Genomic DNA, 20932 nt, shown 5'->3' with positions numbered 1-20932 from the left:
AGTAGGATGGCTGGATGGCTGTTGGGTTTGTTTGTTTTCAGAGATGGGGTCTCACTATGTTGCTCAGGCTGGATTTGAATTCCTGCGTTCAAATGATCCTCTCGCCCGCCCCGGTCTTCCAAAGACCGAGTAGCTGGGACTACCAGCTGTACACTATCACACCTGGCTTGTTTGTTTTCAGTTTGGAGAAGGAACAGTTAGAACAAAGGGTCCTAAATGCCACCCTTCAAAATCAAGCCCCTTTCAGGATACCTGAGGATTGTTCTCTGAAGAAGCTTAACCAGACTCTGAATGGAGAGATATGAGGCTCAGAGGACAAGGGTGAGCAACAATGACAAAAAAGAAAAGAGGTTAAACATTTGAGTCTCCAGACGTTAAAACCCAGTGAGCATCCAAAATGATAAATGAAAAAAAGATCTACATCAAATTTAATCATTGTGAAACTTCAGAACATCGTGATAAAGATGCCAAAGGGTTCCAGAGAGGGAAAAAATGGATCATACCAAAAGGATTAGGAATAAGAATGACCTTGCATTTTTAAGAAAAATATTAAAAACTAAAAGATGGGAAAATAATATGTATTAAGATTATTATTATTATTATTATACTTTAAGTTCTAGGGTACATGTGCATAACGTGCAGGTTTGTTACATATGTATACTTGTGCCATGTTGCTGTGCTGCACCCATCAACTCGTCAGCACCCATCAACTCGTCATTTACATCAGGTATAACTCCCAATGCCATCCCTCCCCTCTCCCCGCTCCCCGTGATAGGCCCCGGTGTGTGATGCTCCCCTTCCCGAGTCCAAGTGATCTCATTGTTCAGTTCCCACCTATGAGTGAGAACATGCGGTGTTTGGTTTTCTGTTCTTGTGATAGTTTGCTGAGAATGATGGTTTCCAGCTGCATCCATGTCCCTACAAAGGACACAAACTCATCCTTTTTTATGGCTGCATAGTATTCCATGGTGTATATGTGCCACATTTTCTTAATCCAGTCTGTCACTGATGGACATTTGGGTTGATTCCAAGTCTTTGCTATTGTGAATAGTGCTGCAATAAACATACGTGTGCATGTGTCTTTATAGCAGCATGATTTATAATCCTTTGGGTATATACCCAGTAATGGGATGGCTGGGTCATATGGTACATCTAGTTCTAGATCCTTGAGGAATCGCCATACTGTTTTCCATAATGGTTGAACTAGTTTACAATCCCACCAACAGTGTAAAAGTGTTCCTATTTCTCCACATCCTCTCCAGCACCTGTTGTTTCCTGACTTTTTAATGATTGCCATTCTAACTGGTGTGAGATGGTATCTCATTGTGGTTTTGATTTGCACTTCTCTGATGGCCAGTGATGATGAGCATTTTTTCATGTGTCTGTTGGCTGTATGAATGTCTTCTTTTGAGAAATGTCTGTTCATATCCTTTGCCCACTTTTTGATGGGGTTGTTTGTTTTTTTCTTGTAAATTTGTTTGAGTTCTTTGTAGGTTCTGGATATTAGCCCTTTGTCAGATGAGTAGATTGCAAAAATTTTCTCCCATTCTGTAGGTTGCCTGTTCACTCTGATGGTAGTTTCTTTTGCTGTGCAGAAGCTCTTTAGTTTAATGAGATGCCATTTGTCAATTTTGGCTTTTGCTGCCGTTGCTTTTGCTGTTTTAGACATGAAGTCTTTGCCCATGCCTATGTCCTGAATGGTACTACCTAGGTTTTCCTCTAGGGTTTTTATGGTATTAGGTCTAACATTTAAGTCTCTAATCCATCTTGAATTAATTTTCGTATAAGGAGTAAGGAAAGGATCCAGTTTCAGCTTTCTACTTATGGCTAGCCAATTTTCCCAGCACCATTAATTAAATAAGGAATCCTTTCCCCATTTCTTGTTTCTCTCAGGTTTGTCAAAGATCAGATGGCTGTAGATGTGTGGTATTATTTCTGAGGACTCTGTTCTGTTCCATTGGTCTATATCTCTGTTTTGGTACCAGTACCATGCTGTTTTGGTTACTGTAGCCTTGTAGCATAGTTTGAAGTCAGGTAGTGTGATGCCTTCAGCTTTGTTCTTTTGACTTACGATTGTCTTGGAGATGCAGGCTCTTTTTTGGTTCCATATGAACTTTAAAGCAGTTTCTTCCAATTCTGTGAAGAAACTCATTGGTAGCTTGATGGGGATGGCATTGAATCTATAAATAACCTTGGGCAGTATGGCCATTTTCACGATATTGATTCTTCCTATCCATGAGCATGGTGTGTTCTTCCATTTGTTTGTGTCCTCTTTGATTTCACTGAGCAGTGGTTTGTAGTTCTCCTTGAAGAGGTCCTTGACATCCCTTGTAAGTTGGATTCCTAGGTATTTGATTCTCTTTGAAGCAGTTGTGAATGGAAGTTCATTCATGATTTGGCTCTCTGTTTGTCTGTTACTGGTGTATAAGAATGCTTGTGATTTTTGCACATTAATTTTGTATCCTGAGACTTTGCTGAAGTTGCTTATCAGCTTAAGGAGATTTTGGGCTGAGACAATGGGGTTTTCTAAATATACAATCATGTCATCTGCAAAGAGGGACAATTTGACTTCTTCTTTTCCTAACTGAATACCCTTGATTTCTTGCTCTTGCCTGATTGCCCTAGCCAGAACTTCCAACACTATGTTGAATAGGAGTGGTGAGAGAGGGCATCCCTGTCTTGTGCCAGTTTTCAAAGGGAATTTTTCCAGTTTTTGCCCATTCAGTATGATATTGGCTGTGGGTTTGTCATTAATAGCTCTTATTATTTTGAGGTATGTTCCATCAATACCGAATTCATTGAGCGTTTTTAGCATGAAGGGCTGTTGAATTTTGTCAAAAGCCTTTTCTGCATCTATTGAGATAATCATGTGGTTCTTGTCTTTGGTTCTGTTTATATGCTGGATTATGTTTATTGATTTGTGAATGTTGAACCAGCCTTGCATCCCAGGGATGAAGCCCACTCGATCATGGTGGATAAGCTTTTTGATGTGCTGCTGAATCCGGTTTGCCAGTATTTTATAGAGGATTTTTGCATCGATGTTCATCAGGGATATTGGTCTAAAATTCTCTTTTTTTGTTGTGTCTCTGCCAGGCTTTGGTATCAGGATGATGTTGGCCTCATAGAATGAGTTAGGGAGGATTCCCTCTTTTTCTATTGATTGGAATAGTTTCAGAAGGAATGGTACCAGCTCCTCCTTGTACCTCTGGTAGAATTCAGCTGTGAATCCATCTGGTCCTGTACTTTTTTTGGTTGGTAGGCTATTAATTATTGCCTCAATTTCAGAGCCTGCTATTGGTCTATTCAGGGATTCAACTTCTTCCTGGTTTAGTCTTGGAAGAGTGTAAGTGTCCAGGAAATTATCCATTTCTTCCAGATTTTCTAGTTTATTTGCGTAGAGGTGTTTATAGTATTCTCTGATGGTAGTTTGTATTTCTGTGGGGTCGGTGGTGATATCCCCTTTATTATTTTTTATTGCATCTATTTGATTCTTCTCTCTTTTCTTCTTTATTAGTCTTGCTAGCGGTCTGTCAATTTTGTTGATCTTTTCAAAAAGCCAACTCCTGGATTCATTGATTTTTTGGAGGGTTTTTTGTGTCTCTATCTCCTTCAGTTCTGCTTTGATCTTAGTTATTTCTTGCCTTCTGCCAGCTTTCGAATGTGTTTGCTCTTGCTTCTCTAGTTCTTTTAATTGTGATGTTAGAGTGTCCATTTTAGATCTTTCCTGCTTTCTCTTGTGGGCATTTAGTGCTATAAATTTCCCCCTACACAGTGCTTTAAATGTGTCCCAGAGATTCTGGTATGTTGTGTTTTTGTTCTCATTGGTTTCAAAGAACATCTTTATTTCTGCCTTCATTTTGTTATGTACCCAGTAGTCATTCAGGAGCAGGTTGTTCAGTTTCCATGTAGTTGAGCGGTTTTGATTGAGTTTCTTAGTCCTGAGTTCTAGTTTGATTGCACTGTGGTCTGAGAGACAGTTTGTTATAATTTCTGTTCTTGTACATTTGCTGAGGAGTGCTTTACTTCCAATTATGTGGTCAATTTTGGAATAAGTGCGATGTGGTGCTGAGAAGAATGTATGTTCTGTTGATTTGGGGTGGAGAGTTCTATAGATGTCTATTAGGTCTGCTTGCTGCAGAGATGAGTTCAATTCCTGGATATCCTTGTTAACTTTCTGTCTCGTTGATCTGTCTAATGTTGACAGTGGAGTGCTGAAATCTCCCATTATTATTGTATGGGAGTCTAAGTCTCTTTGTAAGTCTCTAAGGACTTGCTTTATGAATCTGGTGCTCCTGTATTGGGTGCATATATATTTAGGATAGTTAGCTCTTCCTGTTGAATTGATCCCTTTACCATTATGTAATGGCCTTCTTTGTCTCTTTTGATCTTTGATGGTTTAAAGTCTGTTTTATCAGAGACTAGTATTGTAACCCCTGCTTTTTTTTGTTCTCCATTTGCTTGGTAAATCTTCCTCCATCCCTTTATTTTGAGCCTATGTATGTCTCTGCATGTGAGATGGGTCTCCTGAATACAGCAAACTGATGGGTCTTGATTCTTTATCCAGTTTGCCAGTCTGTGTCTTTTAATTGGAGCATTTAGTCCGTTTACATTTAAGGTTAATATTGTTATGTGTGAACTTGATCCTGCCATTAGGATATTAACTGGTTATTTTGCTCGTTAGTTGATGCAGTTTCTTCCTAGCCTCGATGGTCTTAAATTTTGGCATGTTTTTGCAATGGCTGGTACCGGTTGTTCCTTTCCATGTTTAGTGCTTCCTTCAGGGTCTCTTGTAAGGCAGGCCTAGTGGTGACAAAATCTCTAAGCATTTGCTTATCTGTAAAGGATTTTATTTCTCCTTCACTTATGAAACTTAGTTTGGCTGGATATGAAATTCTGGGTTTAAAATCCTTTTCTCTAAGAATGTTGAATATTGGCCCCCACTCTCTTCTGGCTTGTAGAGTTTCTGCCGAGAGATCTGCTGTTAGTCTGATGGGCTTCCCTTTGTGGGTAACTCGACCTTTCTCTCTGGATGCCCTTAAGATTTTTTCCTTCATTTCAACTTTGGTGAATCTGGCAATTATGTGTCTTGGAGTTGCTCCTCTCGAGGAGTATCTTTGTGGCGTTCTCTGTATTTCCTGGATTTGAATGTTGGCCTGCCCTACTAGGTTGGGGAAGTTCTCCTGGATGATATCCTGAAGAGTGTTTTCCAACTTGGTTCCATTTTCCCCCTCACTTTCAGGCACCCCAATCAGGCGTAGATTTGGTCTTTTTACATAATCCCATACTTCTTGCAGGCTTTGTTCATTTCTTTTTCTTCTTTTTTCTTTTGGTTTCTCTTCTCGCTTCATTTCATTCATTTGATCCTCAATCGCTGATACTCTTTCTTCCAGTTGATCGAGTTGGTTACTGAAGCTTGTGCATTTGTCACACGTATTTCTTGTGTCATGGTTTTCATCTCTTTCATTTCGTTTATGACCTTCTCTGCATTAATTACTCTAGCTATCAATTCTTCCACTTTTTTTTCAAGATTTTTAGTTTCTTTGCGCTGGGTACGTAATTCCTCCTTTAGCTCTGAGAAGTTTGATGGACTGAAGCCTTCTTCTCTCATCTCGTCAAAGTCATTCTCCGTCCAGCTTTGATCCGTTGCTGGCGATGAGCTGTGCTCCTTTGCCGGGGGAGATGCGCTCTATTTTTTTAATTTCCAGCTTTTCTGCCCTGCTTTTTCCCCATCTTTGTGGTTTTATCTGCCTCTGGTCTTTGATGATGGTGACGTACTGATGGGGTTTTGGTGTAGGTGTCCTTCCTGTTTGATAGTTTTCCTTCTAACAGTCAGGACCCTCAGCTGTAGGTCTGTTGGAGATTGCTTGAGGTCCACTCCAGACCCTGTTTGCCTGGGTATCAGCAGCAGAGGCTGCAGAAGATAGAATATTGCTGAACAGCGAGTGTACCTGTCTGATTCTTGCTTTGGAAGCTTCCTCTCAAGGGTGTACTCCACCCTGTGAGGTGTGGGGTGTCAGACTGCCCCTAGTGGGGGATGTCTCCCAGTTAGGCTACTCAGGGGTCAGGGACCCACTTGAGCAGGCAGTCTGTCCCTTCTCAGATCTCAACTTCCGTGTTGGGAGATCCACTGCTCTCTTCAAAGCTGTGAGACAGAGTCGTTTGCGTCTGCAGAAGTTTCTGCTGCTTTTGTTGTTGTTTAGGTGTGCCCTGTCCCCAGAGGTGGAGTCTACAGAGACAGGCAGGTTTCCTTGAGCTGCTGTGAGCTCCACCCAGTTCGAGCTTCCCAGCGGCTTTGTTTACCTACTTAAGCCTCAGCAATGGCGGGCGCCCCTCCCCCAGCCTCGCTGCTGCCTTACAGTTAGATTGCAGACTGCTGTGCTAGCAATGAGGGAGGCTCCGTGGTGGGCGTGGGACCCTCCCGGCCAGGTGTGGGATATACTCTCCTGTTGTGCCCGTTTGCTTAAAGCGCAGTATTGGGGTGGGAGGTACCCAATTTTCCAGGTGTTGTGTGTCTCAGTTCCCCTGGCTAGGAAAAGGGATTCCCTTCCCCCTTACGCTTCCCAGGTGAGGTGATGCCTCGCCCTGCTTCAGCTCTCGCTAGTCAGGCTGCAGCAGCTGACCAGCACCGATTGTCCAGCACTCCCTAGTGAGATGAACCCAGTACCTCAGTTGAAAATGCAGAAATCACCGGTCTTCTGTGTCACTGGCGCTGGGAGTTGGAGACTGGAGCTGTTCCTATTTGGCCATCTTGTTCCGCCCCTCCCAAGTCATGTCTTAAAATTTTTAATAAAAATTATTTTCAACCTAAAAGGTTACATCTAGCCAAACTATCAATCAAGTAAGTATAAGGGTATCAAAAATATTTTTCAGGCACACACACAGTCTCCCATAAATGCTTTCTCAGGAAGCCACTAGAGGATATGTTTTCCTAAATGAGGAATTAAACTAAGAAATAGGAAGAATGGGAGCCAGGAAACAGGAGAGAGGTAAAGGGAATTCCCAGAATGACAGCAGGGGAAGTGCCAGGACCACAGCTGTGTAGCAGGCCTAGAAACTACCAGCCCAGGCTGGAGGAGGGGGGTCAAGGTTCTAAGGGTGTTTGGATGTGGGGATAATATCTCCAAAAAATACTAGAATACATAAATTATTTGACACATTTGACCTTTGGGAATATTGTATAGAGAGATTTATAGGTCTCTTATGTTGTTTGGGAAGACAGAGTATTCTCAATTCTAGGCAAATGAAAAGAAAAGGAAATTATCAACTCCAGGAAAAACAGAAAGTTGCATATGAATAGAACTATAATCACAATGCTTTACCTGGTTTAACAGTAAACATTATTTCAATAAAGACAATATAGGATATGAATTAAACATTGAGATGTAATTTTATGGGGAAAATGAAGAGAGGAGAAAAAAGGGAGTGTAAATAATGAAAATCTTCATCTACCATTATGAGAAGACAAAAATAATGTCAAAAATTGGTGAGCTGACAGATAGCAATCAAGGCATTTTATTTACAAATGATAAAGTAAATCCTGAAAAAAAAATCTACAACATTTTTATGTTATTACCTCTAGAAAGCATCACAAGGTTGGAGGAAGGTGGAGGAACAAGGAGTTTTTGTTTCTTAGGATGAGCTTTTTAGCATCATTTGAATTTTCAAATTATTTTCCTGTGATATTTGCATGAACATTTAAATGCATTTTCAAAAAATAAATGTATTCTTTACAAAAATTCAAAGCCTTAGATGTGTACTTTGTGTTCTCTTAAAGTTGATTTTACAATAAAACATTGAGCTCTATTAATTTGTTGTCTTTATTAACCTATCCCAGTTTTTTGGGCCCCTATCAGGCCACAGATAAATTCTTGGGTGTCACAGTTTTGTGTGCTTGTATTCATTTCAATTATAATTGAAAATGCATATGCCTGTTTTGGATCTGGGTAACTACTGTGTAAGTGTCATTTTGATACCTCCACTATCATGTGTGTGTGTATTCAAGTTAAGGCCAATTAGCACTACTTTAATAATTGCAGGAGAATGAGAAAGAATAGGGCTTTCATCCATTCAGGCTGCTAAAACAAAATACCGTAAACTGAGTGACTAATAAACAATGGATTTTTTTGTTTGTTTGTTTGTTTTTTGAGACAAGTCTTGCTCTTGACTTGTCTCAAAAGCCCAGGCTGGAGTGTAGTGGCACAATCTCGGCTCATTGCAACCTCTGTCTCCTGGGTTCAAATGATTCTCCTGCCCCGGCCTCCTGAGTAGCTGGGATTACAAGCATGCGCCACCACACCCAGCTAATTTTTGTGTTTTTAGTAGAGACGGGGTTTCACCATGATGGCCAGGCTGGTCTTGAACTCCTGACCTCAAGTGATCCACCTGCCTTGGCCTCCCAACCTGCTGGGATTACAGCCGTGAGCCACCCTGCCAGGCCAACAATGGAAATTTATTTCTCATAGTTCTGTAGGCTGGAAAGTCTAAGATCAAGGTGCAGGCGAATTCTGTGTCTGGTGACTTCCTCGTACAAGGCCATCTTCTCACTGAAGCCTCACATGGCAGAGGGGTAAGGGGTTTCTCAGACCTCTTTTATAAGAACACTAATCACATTCATAAAAGCTCTACCCTCATAATCTAATCACTTCCCAAAGGCCCTACCTCCTCATACCATCACTTGGGGTTTATGATTTCAACACGTGAATTTTTGGAGGGACACAAACATTCAGACCATAGCAAGCAATAAATGATGCAGCCATATCAAATGAGCCCCATGAGATCATAGCAGGCCATATGAATAAAAACTATGTAATAATTTGAATGAATCAAGGGTTGAGGAAATTCCCAAACCACATGGTAGAAGAGTACCAGAAACTCAAAAAACCCAGCAGTCAATATAATACTCATGTTGCAAGTAGCAATTTAAGTTCAGCAAAACAATATCTGTCACATAAAAGTAGTGTTATTAATTTGAGTCACATTTATTGATTTTGTAGGCTTGAAAAGATATACATTTTAAAATTCATGTAACTACTGTAAGCATAAGGAGTTTATCCCATTTTCATTTTAGTACATGTAGGTTCAAATAATATAATCCTTCAAATAATTTCCACATTATTTAAGTTATTCTGTTAAGTGAATCTATACATTATTTAAATTTGAAAAACACTGACTTGTTTATATTTACTAAGAGATCTGATCAGGTCAGTTTGCTGCAATCCAGGATGGAGTGCCACCCAATTTGTGACACTCACCAAGTATTCATTAATTTAGAAGAAAGTACTTTACTCGTTCATCAATTTTAATTCACCAACTTAATTATCAAATAATATAGTGAACAGCTTAATTGTCTTCAACACTGGAATTTCTTTATCCTGACTTCTACTTGTTGGGTGCACTCATCTATATATAACTTAGGCCTCCCCTAAACTCAGAGAATAAGTAGGACAAAATTGGGGTTGGGATGTTTTCATTTCCTTTTGTTGCCATAACATCTTATCACAAATTTAGCAGCTTAAAAACAACATAAGTTTGCTATTTTATATTTCTGGAGGTCAGAAATCCAAAATGAATTTCTTTGGGCTAAAATCAATGTCACAGGATTGCATCCCTCTGGAGGCTCTAGAGTAGAATCTGCTTCCTTGCCTTTCCCAGCTTCTAGAAGCTTCCTGACCTATGCTGAGGTCATCAAATCTCCTTTTCTGCCTCCAATCCTACTGCCTTCCTCCCTCATTTATAAAGACCCTTATGAGACTGAGCGCAATGGCTCACGCTCGTAATCCCAGCACTTTGGGAGGCCGAGGCGGGCGGATCATGAGGTCAGGAGTTTGAGACCAGCCTAGCCAAACACAGCGAAACCCCCATCTCTACTAAAAATACAAAAAATTAGCTGGGTGTGGTGGCGGGCACCTGTAATCCCAGCTACTCAGGAGGCTGAGGCAGGAGAATCACTTGAACCCAGGAGGTGGAGGTTGCAGTGAGCTGAGATTGCACCACTGCACTCCAGCCTGAGTGGCAGAGCGAGACTCCATCTCAAAAAATAAATAAATAAATACCCTTATGATCACGTTTAGCCCACCCAGATAGTTCAAGATAATCTCCCTACCTCAGGATTCTTAATCACATCTGCAAAGTCTCTTGTCATGTAAAGTAACATATTCACAGGTTCCAAGGAGTAGGACGTGGAGATGTTTTGGGTGGCATCATTCTGCCTACCACAAGGGATGCCACTATGCGCAGCCTGTCCCCAGAGCAGAGACTGATGGAGGAATCTGCTTTGAAAGTATAGGAACACAAGCTCCAGAAAGAAAAATAAAAAGGGAATGGACGTAAATTAATAGAGAGGCATTTGATGGTGAATCAGAAGGAGTTTATTTTTCTGAGGAGGATCCAGGAGCATGTTGAGGATTTACAAAGTGTGGGAAAGCCACCAACTAAGGAAGAAAAAGCTGACTGCTTCCCTGAGGGTTTGTCTGAGGTGGGAACAGTTACCTGGGAAAGACTGTGCTCCAAGGTCACACCAATTACCATGTGCATGAAGATTATACTCAGTTCAGCTCCAAAATCACCATCTACATGTTTATTTCAAACTCTGCAAACAAACCAATGACATCAGAATTAAAATAGTTCCACCACCTCCCTGTTCTTATGCCATTGTTTTTCTTTTTCCGTGATTCCTATAACAAACCTGACACCAATTAAGCTAGCAGAAGTAGAAGAAGAAAAAGAAGATGAATCATCCACCACACTGGAGATAAACCAAGAAGTAAGAAAAACTGATCTCTACCCAAAAGGGTAACAATGGTGAAAGACTGCATTTGCAAAGGGGATGATATAGTCAGAGTTTAAATTTCCGAAAGGACAAACAAAACATGGAGAGTCCGATGAGATCTTCCAGCTGCTTCTCTCTGCTAAGATATTTCCCGTGGCAACAGCTAGGGAAGCTTGGATGTATTTTCCCCTCACTGTGTCATACGATGTTCCTTTCCCTACCCCCACCTCCCCCAGACTGCTGCCTCCAGCAGTGCCTGTGGCGTGTGTGTGTGTGTGTGTGCGCGCGCGTGTATATGTGTGTGTGTGTGTGTATTGGGTTTCTCTCTCCCTTGTAAGAACACAGCCAGCCCGCCCTCCCCTGCTGTTGCTGCAGCTCTGACTTGCTTTTTCCTGCCTCTTTCCTCTCCTCTCTCTTCTTGCTTAGCTTCTTGCCTTCTGGTAAGTATGATAAACCCTCCCCCAAGCCCCGTGAGAAGATGTAGGGTGCGGTTTGTGGTGTTTGAAACTTGCAACTTTGAGATTGCCAGTGAACTGTTGGAGAACTTTTCATTGTTGTATTTATAAATAAATATGTTGCTTAGGGAGGGATGTGTCTGTGATAGTCATCTGGAATAGCCAACACAAGTGAAAAGTTCTCTCCCTGGGGAGGGGAAAATAAGGCAATAAAGTTTATATAAGATAAAAGTTTGAAATAATTTCTTTGCCACATAATATACAATGGATGATTGAAAAGTAACGAAGTTCTTTGACTTTGTTTTTTTCCCTCTTGTTAACTTGTCTTGAGACTACTTTTAGGAATTGAGTTGTCCTAGGCTTTATAATGACTGTTCTGTTTTAAAGTAAATGTGGAACAGGAGTTTAAAGAATAGCCATGGAATTAATAATTTAAAAAAATCAATGATTGTGGCATCTGATAAAGAACAAATTGAATACAAACAGCCACTTGCATTTAGACTAACCAAAGTAAAACTCCTATGGACAGCTTATTTTAAATTAATTATTTTGAAATTCATTTTACTTGAGATTTTATTTCATCCTAAGATAGTCTCCCCAACTTTAAAACCTACGTATGGATTTAAGCCAGCAAATGTTTACTGTTTTCAATTTGATTGAAAAATGATTTTCTTGATTTTTAAGGATGAAGTGCTAAATGGCATGACTCATTTTAGAATAGCTTAAAATAACTTTTGGCTGGACAGCAGGTGCCGTGTGTCTTTCTCCGTGTTTAGGGGAGGCCTAAGTTATATATAGATGAGTGCAATCAACAAGTAGAGGTCAGGATAAAGAAATCCCAGTGATGAAGATAATGAAATTGTTTGCTACATTATTTGATAATTAAGTTGGTGAATTCAATACAGTGAAAGAAAAAAAGTACTTCCTCTAAGTTATGAGTGTTTAGTGAGCATCACATCAGTGGCAATGTCTGTGTTGAATTTTCTGTTCTTGTTGGTGTCCGAGCATTTGATTGACACCTGCTGCCCTAAGAACAGGAAAAGGAAGCTATGCAGTTGTAGAACAGTATGCTTTTGTTTTCACTTTCACGTTACCACAACAGCAAAACCTGCGAATTATGAGGATCTTGCCTTATTTTTATGCTGCTATTTAGCAGCATCACTGTTAAATATTATTTAAAAATAAAATGCACCATAACTTAAAGGCCTAAACCAAATCTATTGCAACCCTAGAAGTGGTAATAGTCAGAAACACTGGAATCTCTGACTCAGTTCCATCTCTCACCCTTTCCCAAGGGCCCTTATTATTGCTGAATTATTTCTCGAGTTGGTCTCCTCCTCGTTTATGAAACATTGCTACTTCTTAAAAATTATTGTTTTTCTAGAGCTTCCTGACTTAGAAGAGAAAGTTGTAATCTGTTTTTCTCTTTTAAAATGTTGGTTTATATATTGGAATAAAAGAGTATTATAGAAACTTAAGGAATTGTTGTTATAAGCAGCATCATGCTTTTGTTTTGTTTTTGAGACAAAGTCTTGCTCTGTCGCTCAGGCTGGAGTTTAGTGGCGCAATCTTGGCTCACTACAACCTCCGCCTCCCGGTTCAAGCAATTCTGATACCTCAGCCTCCCAAGTAGCTGGGACTACGGGTGCCGGCCACCATATCCGGCTAATTTTTGTATTTTTAGTAGAGACGGGGTTTCACCATGTTGGCCAGGCTGGTCTCTTGGCCTCAAGTGATTCACCCGCCTCGGCCTCCTAAAGTGCTGGGATAACACATATGAGCCACCGCACCCGGCCTGTGTTTCTATACTACTTGGTTTATTTATTTATACCTTTCCTCATTCCCTGTCTTAATTGAAAAATGATGCCAGTTTGAGCCTCAGAAAAAGCATTCATGTTGCTTATCTGAAAAAGAAAATGCCGGAAAAGTGAGAAATGTCTCCTGTATCGAGTGTAATAATGCATTTACATCAAAATATTCATACTAAGCAAAATACTGATTTATGGATCAAATAGAACTTAGAGATGTTATTGTTATGAGTCATTTAAATAAATTCGATGGCTCTTCTATTAAATATTTTAACTTTGAAAGAAAACTAATGCCATTTTAGATTTAAACATTTTAAATACACACAGTCATGTACCTCCAGTGATTGTTAATCTATATAGAACTATACAGGAAAATGACAACACAAACTGACTAGTGTAAGCAAAATGACAAATAAGGCCACAAAGAAACAATAGCATGAATTACTTTCTTAATGTGAATAATAAGGAATACTGTTGAAAGTGAAGAGCAAAACCAAAAATATGCCAGTAGTGTGACTTGATTTGGAAAAACAACTTTTCAGTGTTCCTACTTTAATAATTGTAACATCAATGGTTTGTGAAAGGACATTCACTCTATGTGAGAGACCATAATTAGTTGGCATTCACTTGGGGGATATCCTTACCATTGAAATGAAGCATTGATATGTAGCATCTAGGTTAGCTATGTAAAGCCTAATGTGCTTACCACTAGATACCAGTCCCAAGATGGAGGCTAATCACGCTGAACAGCTCTCAGCGGAACAACAGTCAACACCTCCAGGGGACAGTTCATCATTACCCCGTCACAATGGCCTGGAGAAGGAAGATGGTCAGGATTCTTCAACCCCAGTCCAGCCACCGGAGAAAGAGGCAGATGTGCACCCCGATATCTCTGAAGAGCTGAATCGACAGCTGGAAGACATCATTAACACTTATGGGTCTGCTGCCAGCACAGCAGGGAAACTTATGGGTCTCACTGCCAGGGCTAGTGAGCAGCCTGAGAATGCGGAATCACCTGACAACGAGGATGGGGACTGTGAGGAAACAACTGAAGAGGCTGGAAGAGAACCTGTTGCTTCTGGAGAGCCACCCACTGTCAAAGAGCCTGTCAGCAATAAAGAGCAAAAATTGGAAAAGAAAATCCTAAAAGGATTAGGCAAGTAGTTATGCTCAAATATATGACTTTTCTGTACAGTATTCCTGAAAAAGGGGCACTTCCTCCAACCTTCACTAAAAGCCACATCTAATATTTGAATTACTGTGATAGCCTTCTACATTTTCCCTTGCTGTATTTGTCCCCAGCCCTTTCCCCTCAATACAGCTCAGGTGAACTTTTCAGTCTGTTACCCATTGACCCTCTGTTGCATGGCTTCCTACTGCTCTTAGGATGAAGACCAAAATCTTTAACATGTTCTCTAAGATCCTAATGATCTAACTCCAACCAGTCCCAGTTTTATCTCAGATTACTCTACCCTACAACATCACCTTCCTGAACACTCTGCCTCTATTACTACCACCACCACTACTGCCTAATAGCTAGTCATTCTGATCTTGTCTTTCAGGCCTTTGAACATGCTATGCTCCATCTCCCACAAGGCCTGTGCCCATCCTAGTTTCTTTACCTAGAAATCTTTACCCATCCTCAAGTGCCCAATGACTGTATATTAACACCTAGTCTTTGTAAGGCACTGTGCTAGGTGCACAAAGGTAAATAAGTCATGGCCCTTTGGTCAAGGAGCTCTAAGTATAGAGAAAACAGAAGACACGTAAATTAATTCTATAGGAGAAGTGCAAAAACAGGAACAGGAAATTTTTTTAGGAGAGCACGGGAGATTGGTAACACCAACGATGGCTGTGAAAAAAGGGTGAGAATGTTAATTTTTTAAACTATGAGTGAAAGCATGTTACTGTACATAGGAAAGTCCCTCTGCTTATCTTTCCTGGTGGAAACACTCACTACAAATACCCACTCCTGTGTGATACTTTCCCTGATACGCCCAGGTAGAGGCAGCATCACCTTCCTTAGTTTCCCATTAAATTTTCTGCAGCAAGTCATTTGTTTATAACCCATCTCCCATGCTAGTTGGAGAATCTATCAAGGGCAGAGACCACATCTTATTTGTTTCCGGAAGACTGTGTGGTAGAGTGAAAGATCATAAGCGTTGGTGTCAGAACTGGGTTCAACCTCCAGTAACCAGATTATCTGTAAACCCAAAAATATCCCAAACTGGAGTAGAATATTTTTCTGCAGTGAGCAGGTATATACAAACCTACTCACAAAGACCAAGGGAGCTGAAGGCCAAAAGCAGAAGCTGACAAATCCACTTTCTCAGAAAGAAATATTTAATAGGGGCTTACAAACAGTAGTGCTGTCTTGGGCAGCAGTGAGACAGTGGATCCCTGCACCCACTCTCCAGAAAGTGTCCTTTACATAGCAAGCTTTTAGGTAAAGTCATGTGCAGCTGGTCACATCTCAGACTTCCTTGCCAAAAGTCATGACCACTGGGAACATTAGATAAGCATCTTTCTGAGGGATTATCTATGTTACAGGCATTGTTTAAAGACCTTGCTGCAGAACAGCGGTCAACCTTTATGGCACCAGGGAAGACAATTTTTCCATGGACTGGGGAGGGACAGTTTCAGGATGATTCAAGCGCATTACATTTATTGTGCACTTTATTTCTATTATTATTACATTGTAATATATAATGAAATCATTATACAACTCACCATAATGTAGAATCAGTAGGAGCCCTGAGCTTGTTTTCCTGCAACTAGACGGTCCCATCTGGGGGTGATGGGAGACAGTGACAGATCATCAGGCATTAGATTCTCACAGGGAGTGTGCAACCTACATCCCTCGCATGCGCAGTTCACAATAGGGTTCATGCTCCTATGAGAATCTAATGCCACCACTGATCTGACAGGAGGTGGAGGTCAGGTAGTAATGTGAGTGATGGGGGAGCAGCTGTAAATACAGATGAAGCTTTGCTCTGTTGCCTGCCACTCATCTCCTGCTGTGCAGTCCAGTTCCTAACAGGCCATGGACTGGTAGACAGGGTTGGAGATCCCTGCTGCAGAACACCTTGGTATGGAGGAGTCAAACATTGGTCATCGTGGCAGGTTTGCTTTAAGATGGCATCACTCTTGCCATGCAATGGGCTGTTTTCCTACAGATACCGCTATGATGCTAAAACCCATTGCTACAATGCTTTCAAGAAGGGCTGAATGACACATTGAGATAGCATACTTGACCCAACTAGTATAAAATTAAAAGAACCCAGATAATAACTTTAAAGTATCTTCAAGTTCCAAAGTGCAGGTTTGGAATCACTCTAGTGTTTTGGAACATGGAAAAACATAATAAAATTGCTCTGTGTTACAGAGCAATTTTTTCTTCTCTGACCAAACATCTCAAATGCGTCCCTTTACAAAGCTAGTCATTATTCAAGTTTCCATAAGACAATATACAAAACCTTATCCCAGAGGTAAGCAACTTCAAGTGATCCTAACCAGAAAAGTTATTTTTCAATCACCCTAAAACTTTTACATAGGAATTGGTGTGTGTGTGTGTGTGTGTGTGTGCGTGTGTGTTGTTGAGGGGAAAGATATGAAGAAAATAGGCATAAAGTTAAAATAACCAATTTGGATTTCTACTCTCTTCCATGAGTTATTTCATAATCTGCATTAATCTTACAATTACCAAATAATCAGGATGATGTTTTTAAAAATTCTAACTCTCTAATTCTGCCGCTATTTACAAATTACCAAATTCAAACTGACTGTGTTTGACCAAAATCAATGCTTGTGGATTAGAGTATCTAGGTGTATCCACTCTAATTGAGTGTGTGTGGGCTCATGACCTTTTTGTGCCTTCCCACTCATCATCATTAGCATATTATTGTAAACACTGTACTATTTAACAGCTACATTATGCATGAAAACAACATTTTTAGGCTAACCTCAACAACCACCATTTTAAACTTTCAGTTGTTTGCAAGTAGCTTTGGCAGCCTTCTTAGCTACTTTCCAGCTAAATGGTACTGTGCTATTGTCTAGACTAATGGTTTTCCAACTTTATTAGAATCAATTGCAAAATTTGTGAAAAATGCTGCTCCTGAGCCCCCACACACAGATATTTGGAGTTTGTAGGCCTGGAGTGAAGCCTGATCTTGTCTCTCAGTTCTTTGAACATGCTATACTCCATCTCCCACAAGGACTGTGCACATTCTAGTTTCTTTACCTAGGAATTTCTACCTATCCTCAAATCCCCAATGAGTACTTATTTCTTTATTTTTATTTATTTATTTATTTTTCTTTGAGGCAGAGTCTGACTCCGTTGCCAGGCTGGAGTGCAGTGGTGCGATTTCGGCTCACTGCAACCTCCGACTCCCTAGTTCAAGCGATTCTCCTGCCTCAGCCTCTCAAGTAGCTGGGATTACGGGCATGCGCCACCAAGCCCAGCTAATTTTTGTATTTTTAATAGAGACAGGGTTTCACCATGTTGGCCAGGATGGTCTCGATCTCCTGACCTCGTGATTCGCCCACCTCAACCTCCCAAAGTGCTGGGATCACAGGCGTGAGCCACCGTGCCCGGCCTACAATGAGTATTTATTAATGCCTAGTGTTTATGAGGCACTGTGCTAGGTGCACAAAAATAAATAAGTCATGGCCTTTAGTCAAGGATCACTAGGTAGAGAGGAAAAAGAAGACACATAAGCTAATTGTCATATAGTATAAATGCAAGACCAGGAACAGGAAAATTTTTAGGAGAGCATGGGAAATGTTCACCCTGGGTAATTTTGACACAAACAGATTGTGGAAGCAATGGTTCTGATTCTTCAGAAAGTGTTTTCTTCACTCTTTTGGAGCAAATATAAACGTCTGGCTGCGGTCTCCTTTTATAACCTATTTGGACCTCTTAGATAATAAGTCATTCAACCCATATCTGAAGACATATTCTTAGTTTTTGCTTATGTACTTGATCAAAGACGTCTTTATCAGATGCTATTTGCTTTATTGGCACATTTGAGATGCTAAAATGTTTTGACTCTCTACTATAACATTTTCCAAAGTGTGTCTACTTTGAGATGCTTGAGATTTCACAAAGTTAAACAGTTTCTTTACTGCCAGAATTCTCTGACCTTTACTGTATACACAATGAAAATCTAAACTAGTGATGGGTATAGTTTCCATCATTTCCAAAACTTACTGACTTATTGGATCAGTGAGAGACATTTTTTTTTTTTTTTTTTTTTTTTTTGAGATGGAGTTTCACTCTTGTTGCCCAGGCTGGAGTGTAATGGTGTGATCTCGGCTCACCGCAGCCTCTGCCCTCCGGGTTCAAGCGATTCTCCTGCCTCAGCCTCCCAAGTAGCTGGGATTACAGGCATGTGCCACCACGCCCAGCTAGTTTTGTATTTTTAGTAGAGATGGGATTTCTCCATGTTGGTCAGGCTGGTCTCAAACTCCCGACCTCAGGTGATTCGCCTGCCTGAGCCTCCCAAAGTGCTGTGATTACAGGCATGAACCACTGCGCTTGGCCAAGAACCTTTTTTTTTTTTTTTTTCCAGAACACCTTGAATATTTGGGAAATGTCTCTACAACCCAAGCACCCAGGACTTATTTTTCCTTTTCAGGCTGCATATTGTACAATAAACGCAGTACTTACCAGAGCAGTTGGGGAATATTTAAAAATCTCTCTGGGGGTAAAGTCACTTTCCCCTTGGCATGTGAAATGAAAGAAATGAAAACAGATTTCCCATTATGCAGCACCATGCCGTGTTCACATCTAAAGTATCTGCTTCGTTCTCCTACTCGTGTCCTCCAGGCTCAGAGGTATCTCTCATTTATCACTTCTTTGACAACATTATGTGGGCTAGGAGAAAAACAAAGTTCATTCATAGGGCTATTCTGAGTTCAGAATCCATCTAGTCAACCTACTAATTTTATAGACAGGGAAATTGAAGCCTAGGGAGTTTCAGAGTCCGCCAAAAAATGTTACTTATCTAGTTGATGTGATTGCGAGATTAGTCATAAAGCAAGGGATGGACCTTGTGTCATCGTAGGACCAAAGTGGTACAGAAGCAAGCATCATATTGGCTAAGGAGCATGTATTACAGCTCAGTTAATGAATTTTGTCTTTCTAGTTACAAGTGAGCTTCAGTGGTACCTTCTGAGAGGCTCCTGACTAGGACATCAGTATTCTGAAATGTCTTCAGACATCCATTTACATAGTCTTCCTTTATTTTTTGAGACAAAGTCTCACTCTGTTGCCCAGGCTAGAGTACAGTGGTGCTATCTCAGCTCACTGCAACCTCCACCTCCCAGGTTCAAGCGATTCTCCTGCCTCAGTCTCCCATGTAGCTGGGATTACAGCCACGTGCCACCATGCATGGCTAATTTTTATATTTTTAGTAGAGACGGGGTTTCACTATGTTACCCAGACTGGTCTCAAACTCCTGACCTCAAGTGGTCTGCCCACCTCACCCTCCCAAAGTGCTGGGATTACAGACGTGAGCCACTGTGCCCGGCCCCTAGTCTTCCTTTGAACGATCTGGCCACTCTCCCAGACAGTCTGTTTCATCTGTTTTAGCTTGATTTCTAGTTTCTCTGAGAGAGTAATAACCTGCTGCTTTGATATTTTCTGAAGGAGATGGTATTTTCTCAAGGAGACTAAATTTTCTGAAGGAGATGGTAAGAAGACCAGAGAAATTCAAGGGAAAGAGGAATAAGCAGAGACAAAACTTGACAAGTAGATTCATAGAGAAGCTAGAACCTAGACCAGACCTTGACAGGGAGGAGAGTTTACAGAAGCAGATGGAAGGGGAGAGAAAAGTCTTGAGAAAAATTATTAGTATTCTCTTCTGATCAAGGTAGGTATTGGATGGATGAATATTTTACTGTTTTTTTCTAATATTTTTATTTTCGTTATTGGTAATAGTGTATGCACATCATCAGTTGACCTATTAAGAACTTCAGATCAGATCCACTCTCCTACTGAGTGAGAGGCCAAAGTTCCCCTACAAATTTGACAAGGCCACTGAAAGAGAAGAGATAGAAAATGTCAGCCAAATGGAACAAAATCTGATAAGAAAACACAGGCTAGGTGGTATTTTCGAAACTGCTAGAAGCCTTAAAACCAAATGAAACAAGCGAACGAAAACCCTGACAATGAATGGTGACAGTGAGGAGTAAGAGAACCTTTGTAAATTTAAAAAGTGGATCATAATAGTCTAAGATAACAAATATGCCATCCAAACAATGTTGCTTTTACTTTTGTTGTTATCTAAATCAAGCTAAAAATGGTGAAAGCTATTTTAGTTGTGAAATGACCAAATCTTAAAGGTTGAACTCAGAATCCATTTAGTCAACCCACTAATTTTATAGACAGGGAAATTAAAGCCAGAGAGTTTGAGAGTCTACAAAAAAAAAAAAATCACTCAACTAGTTGATGGCAGAGTTGGTTCTGGAACCAGATCTTCCATCCTTAGTCCAGTATGAATTTAATAATACTTTCCTTCCTATCCTCTGCATACATGAATTTTACTTCCCTTAAAAGATATCTATAGATGCTCAGGAATTATTTATCTCATGCTTATTTTTAGAAATCATATCATATTAGAAGAATAACAAAAGTAACAGTGAAATATGAATCTAGGTCTAACATTTGAAAGAGGGACATTCACAGTCTTTTTTGGCTTTAAGTTTCTGCCACAATACATGGAAATCAGGAAGGTGGTTAGAGAGGTACACAAGTACCTATTCATAATCAAATTTAACCCCAAAGTTCTTAAAAAAAAATTTTGGAAGAGAAAAGGCATACTTTTGTTTTTGAGAGACAGAGTCTCGCTCTGTCCCCCAGCCTGAAGTAGAGTGGCCGATCTCAGCTCACTGCAACC

The 20932-nt window shown here is 40.5% G+C and overlaps 1 protein-coding gene across 1 annotated transcript in view; it reads left to right on the top strand.

Moving 5' to 3' along the window:
- The first annotated feature begins 11010 nt into the window (after nt 1-11010).
- The window catches only part of TXLNB (taxilin beta), a 51989-nt gene continuing 42067 nt past the window's right edge, over nt 11011-20932 (top strand). Inside the window, exons 1-2 of the mRNA XM_015137346.3 lie at nt 11011-11208; nt 13744-14187. Of these exons, the coding sequence (XP_014992832.3) occupies nt 13758-14187 (430 nt within the window). The 5' untranslated portion in view covers nt 11011-11208; nt 13744-13757. The remainder of the gene's footprint in view (nt 11209-13743; nt 14188-20932) is intronic.

This window comes from Macaca mulatta, chromosome 4 (genome assembly GCF_049350105.2).
Source record: "Macaca mulatta isolate MMU2019108-1 chromosome 4, T2T-MMU8v2.0, whole genome shotgun sequence".
Classification (NCBI taxonomy): domain Eukaryota; kingdom Metazoa; phylum Chordata; class Mammalia; order Primates; family Cercopithecidae; genus Macaca; species Macaca mulatta.
The sequence above is the reverse complement of the archived record's forward strand: the minus strand, read 5'-3'. Positions and strand labels throughout refer to the sequence as shown.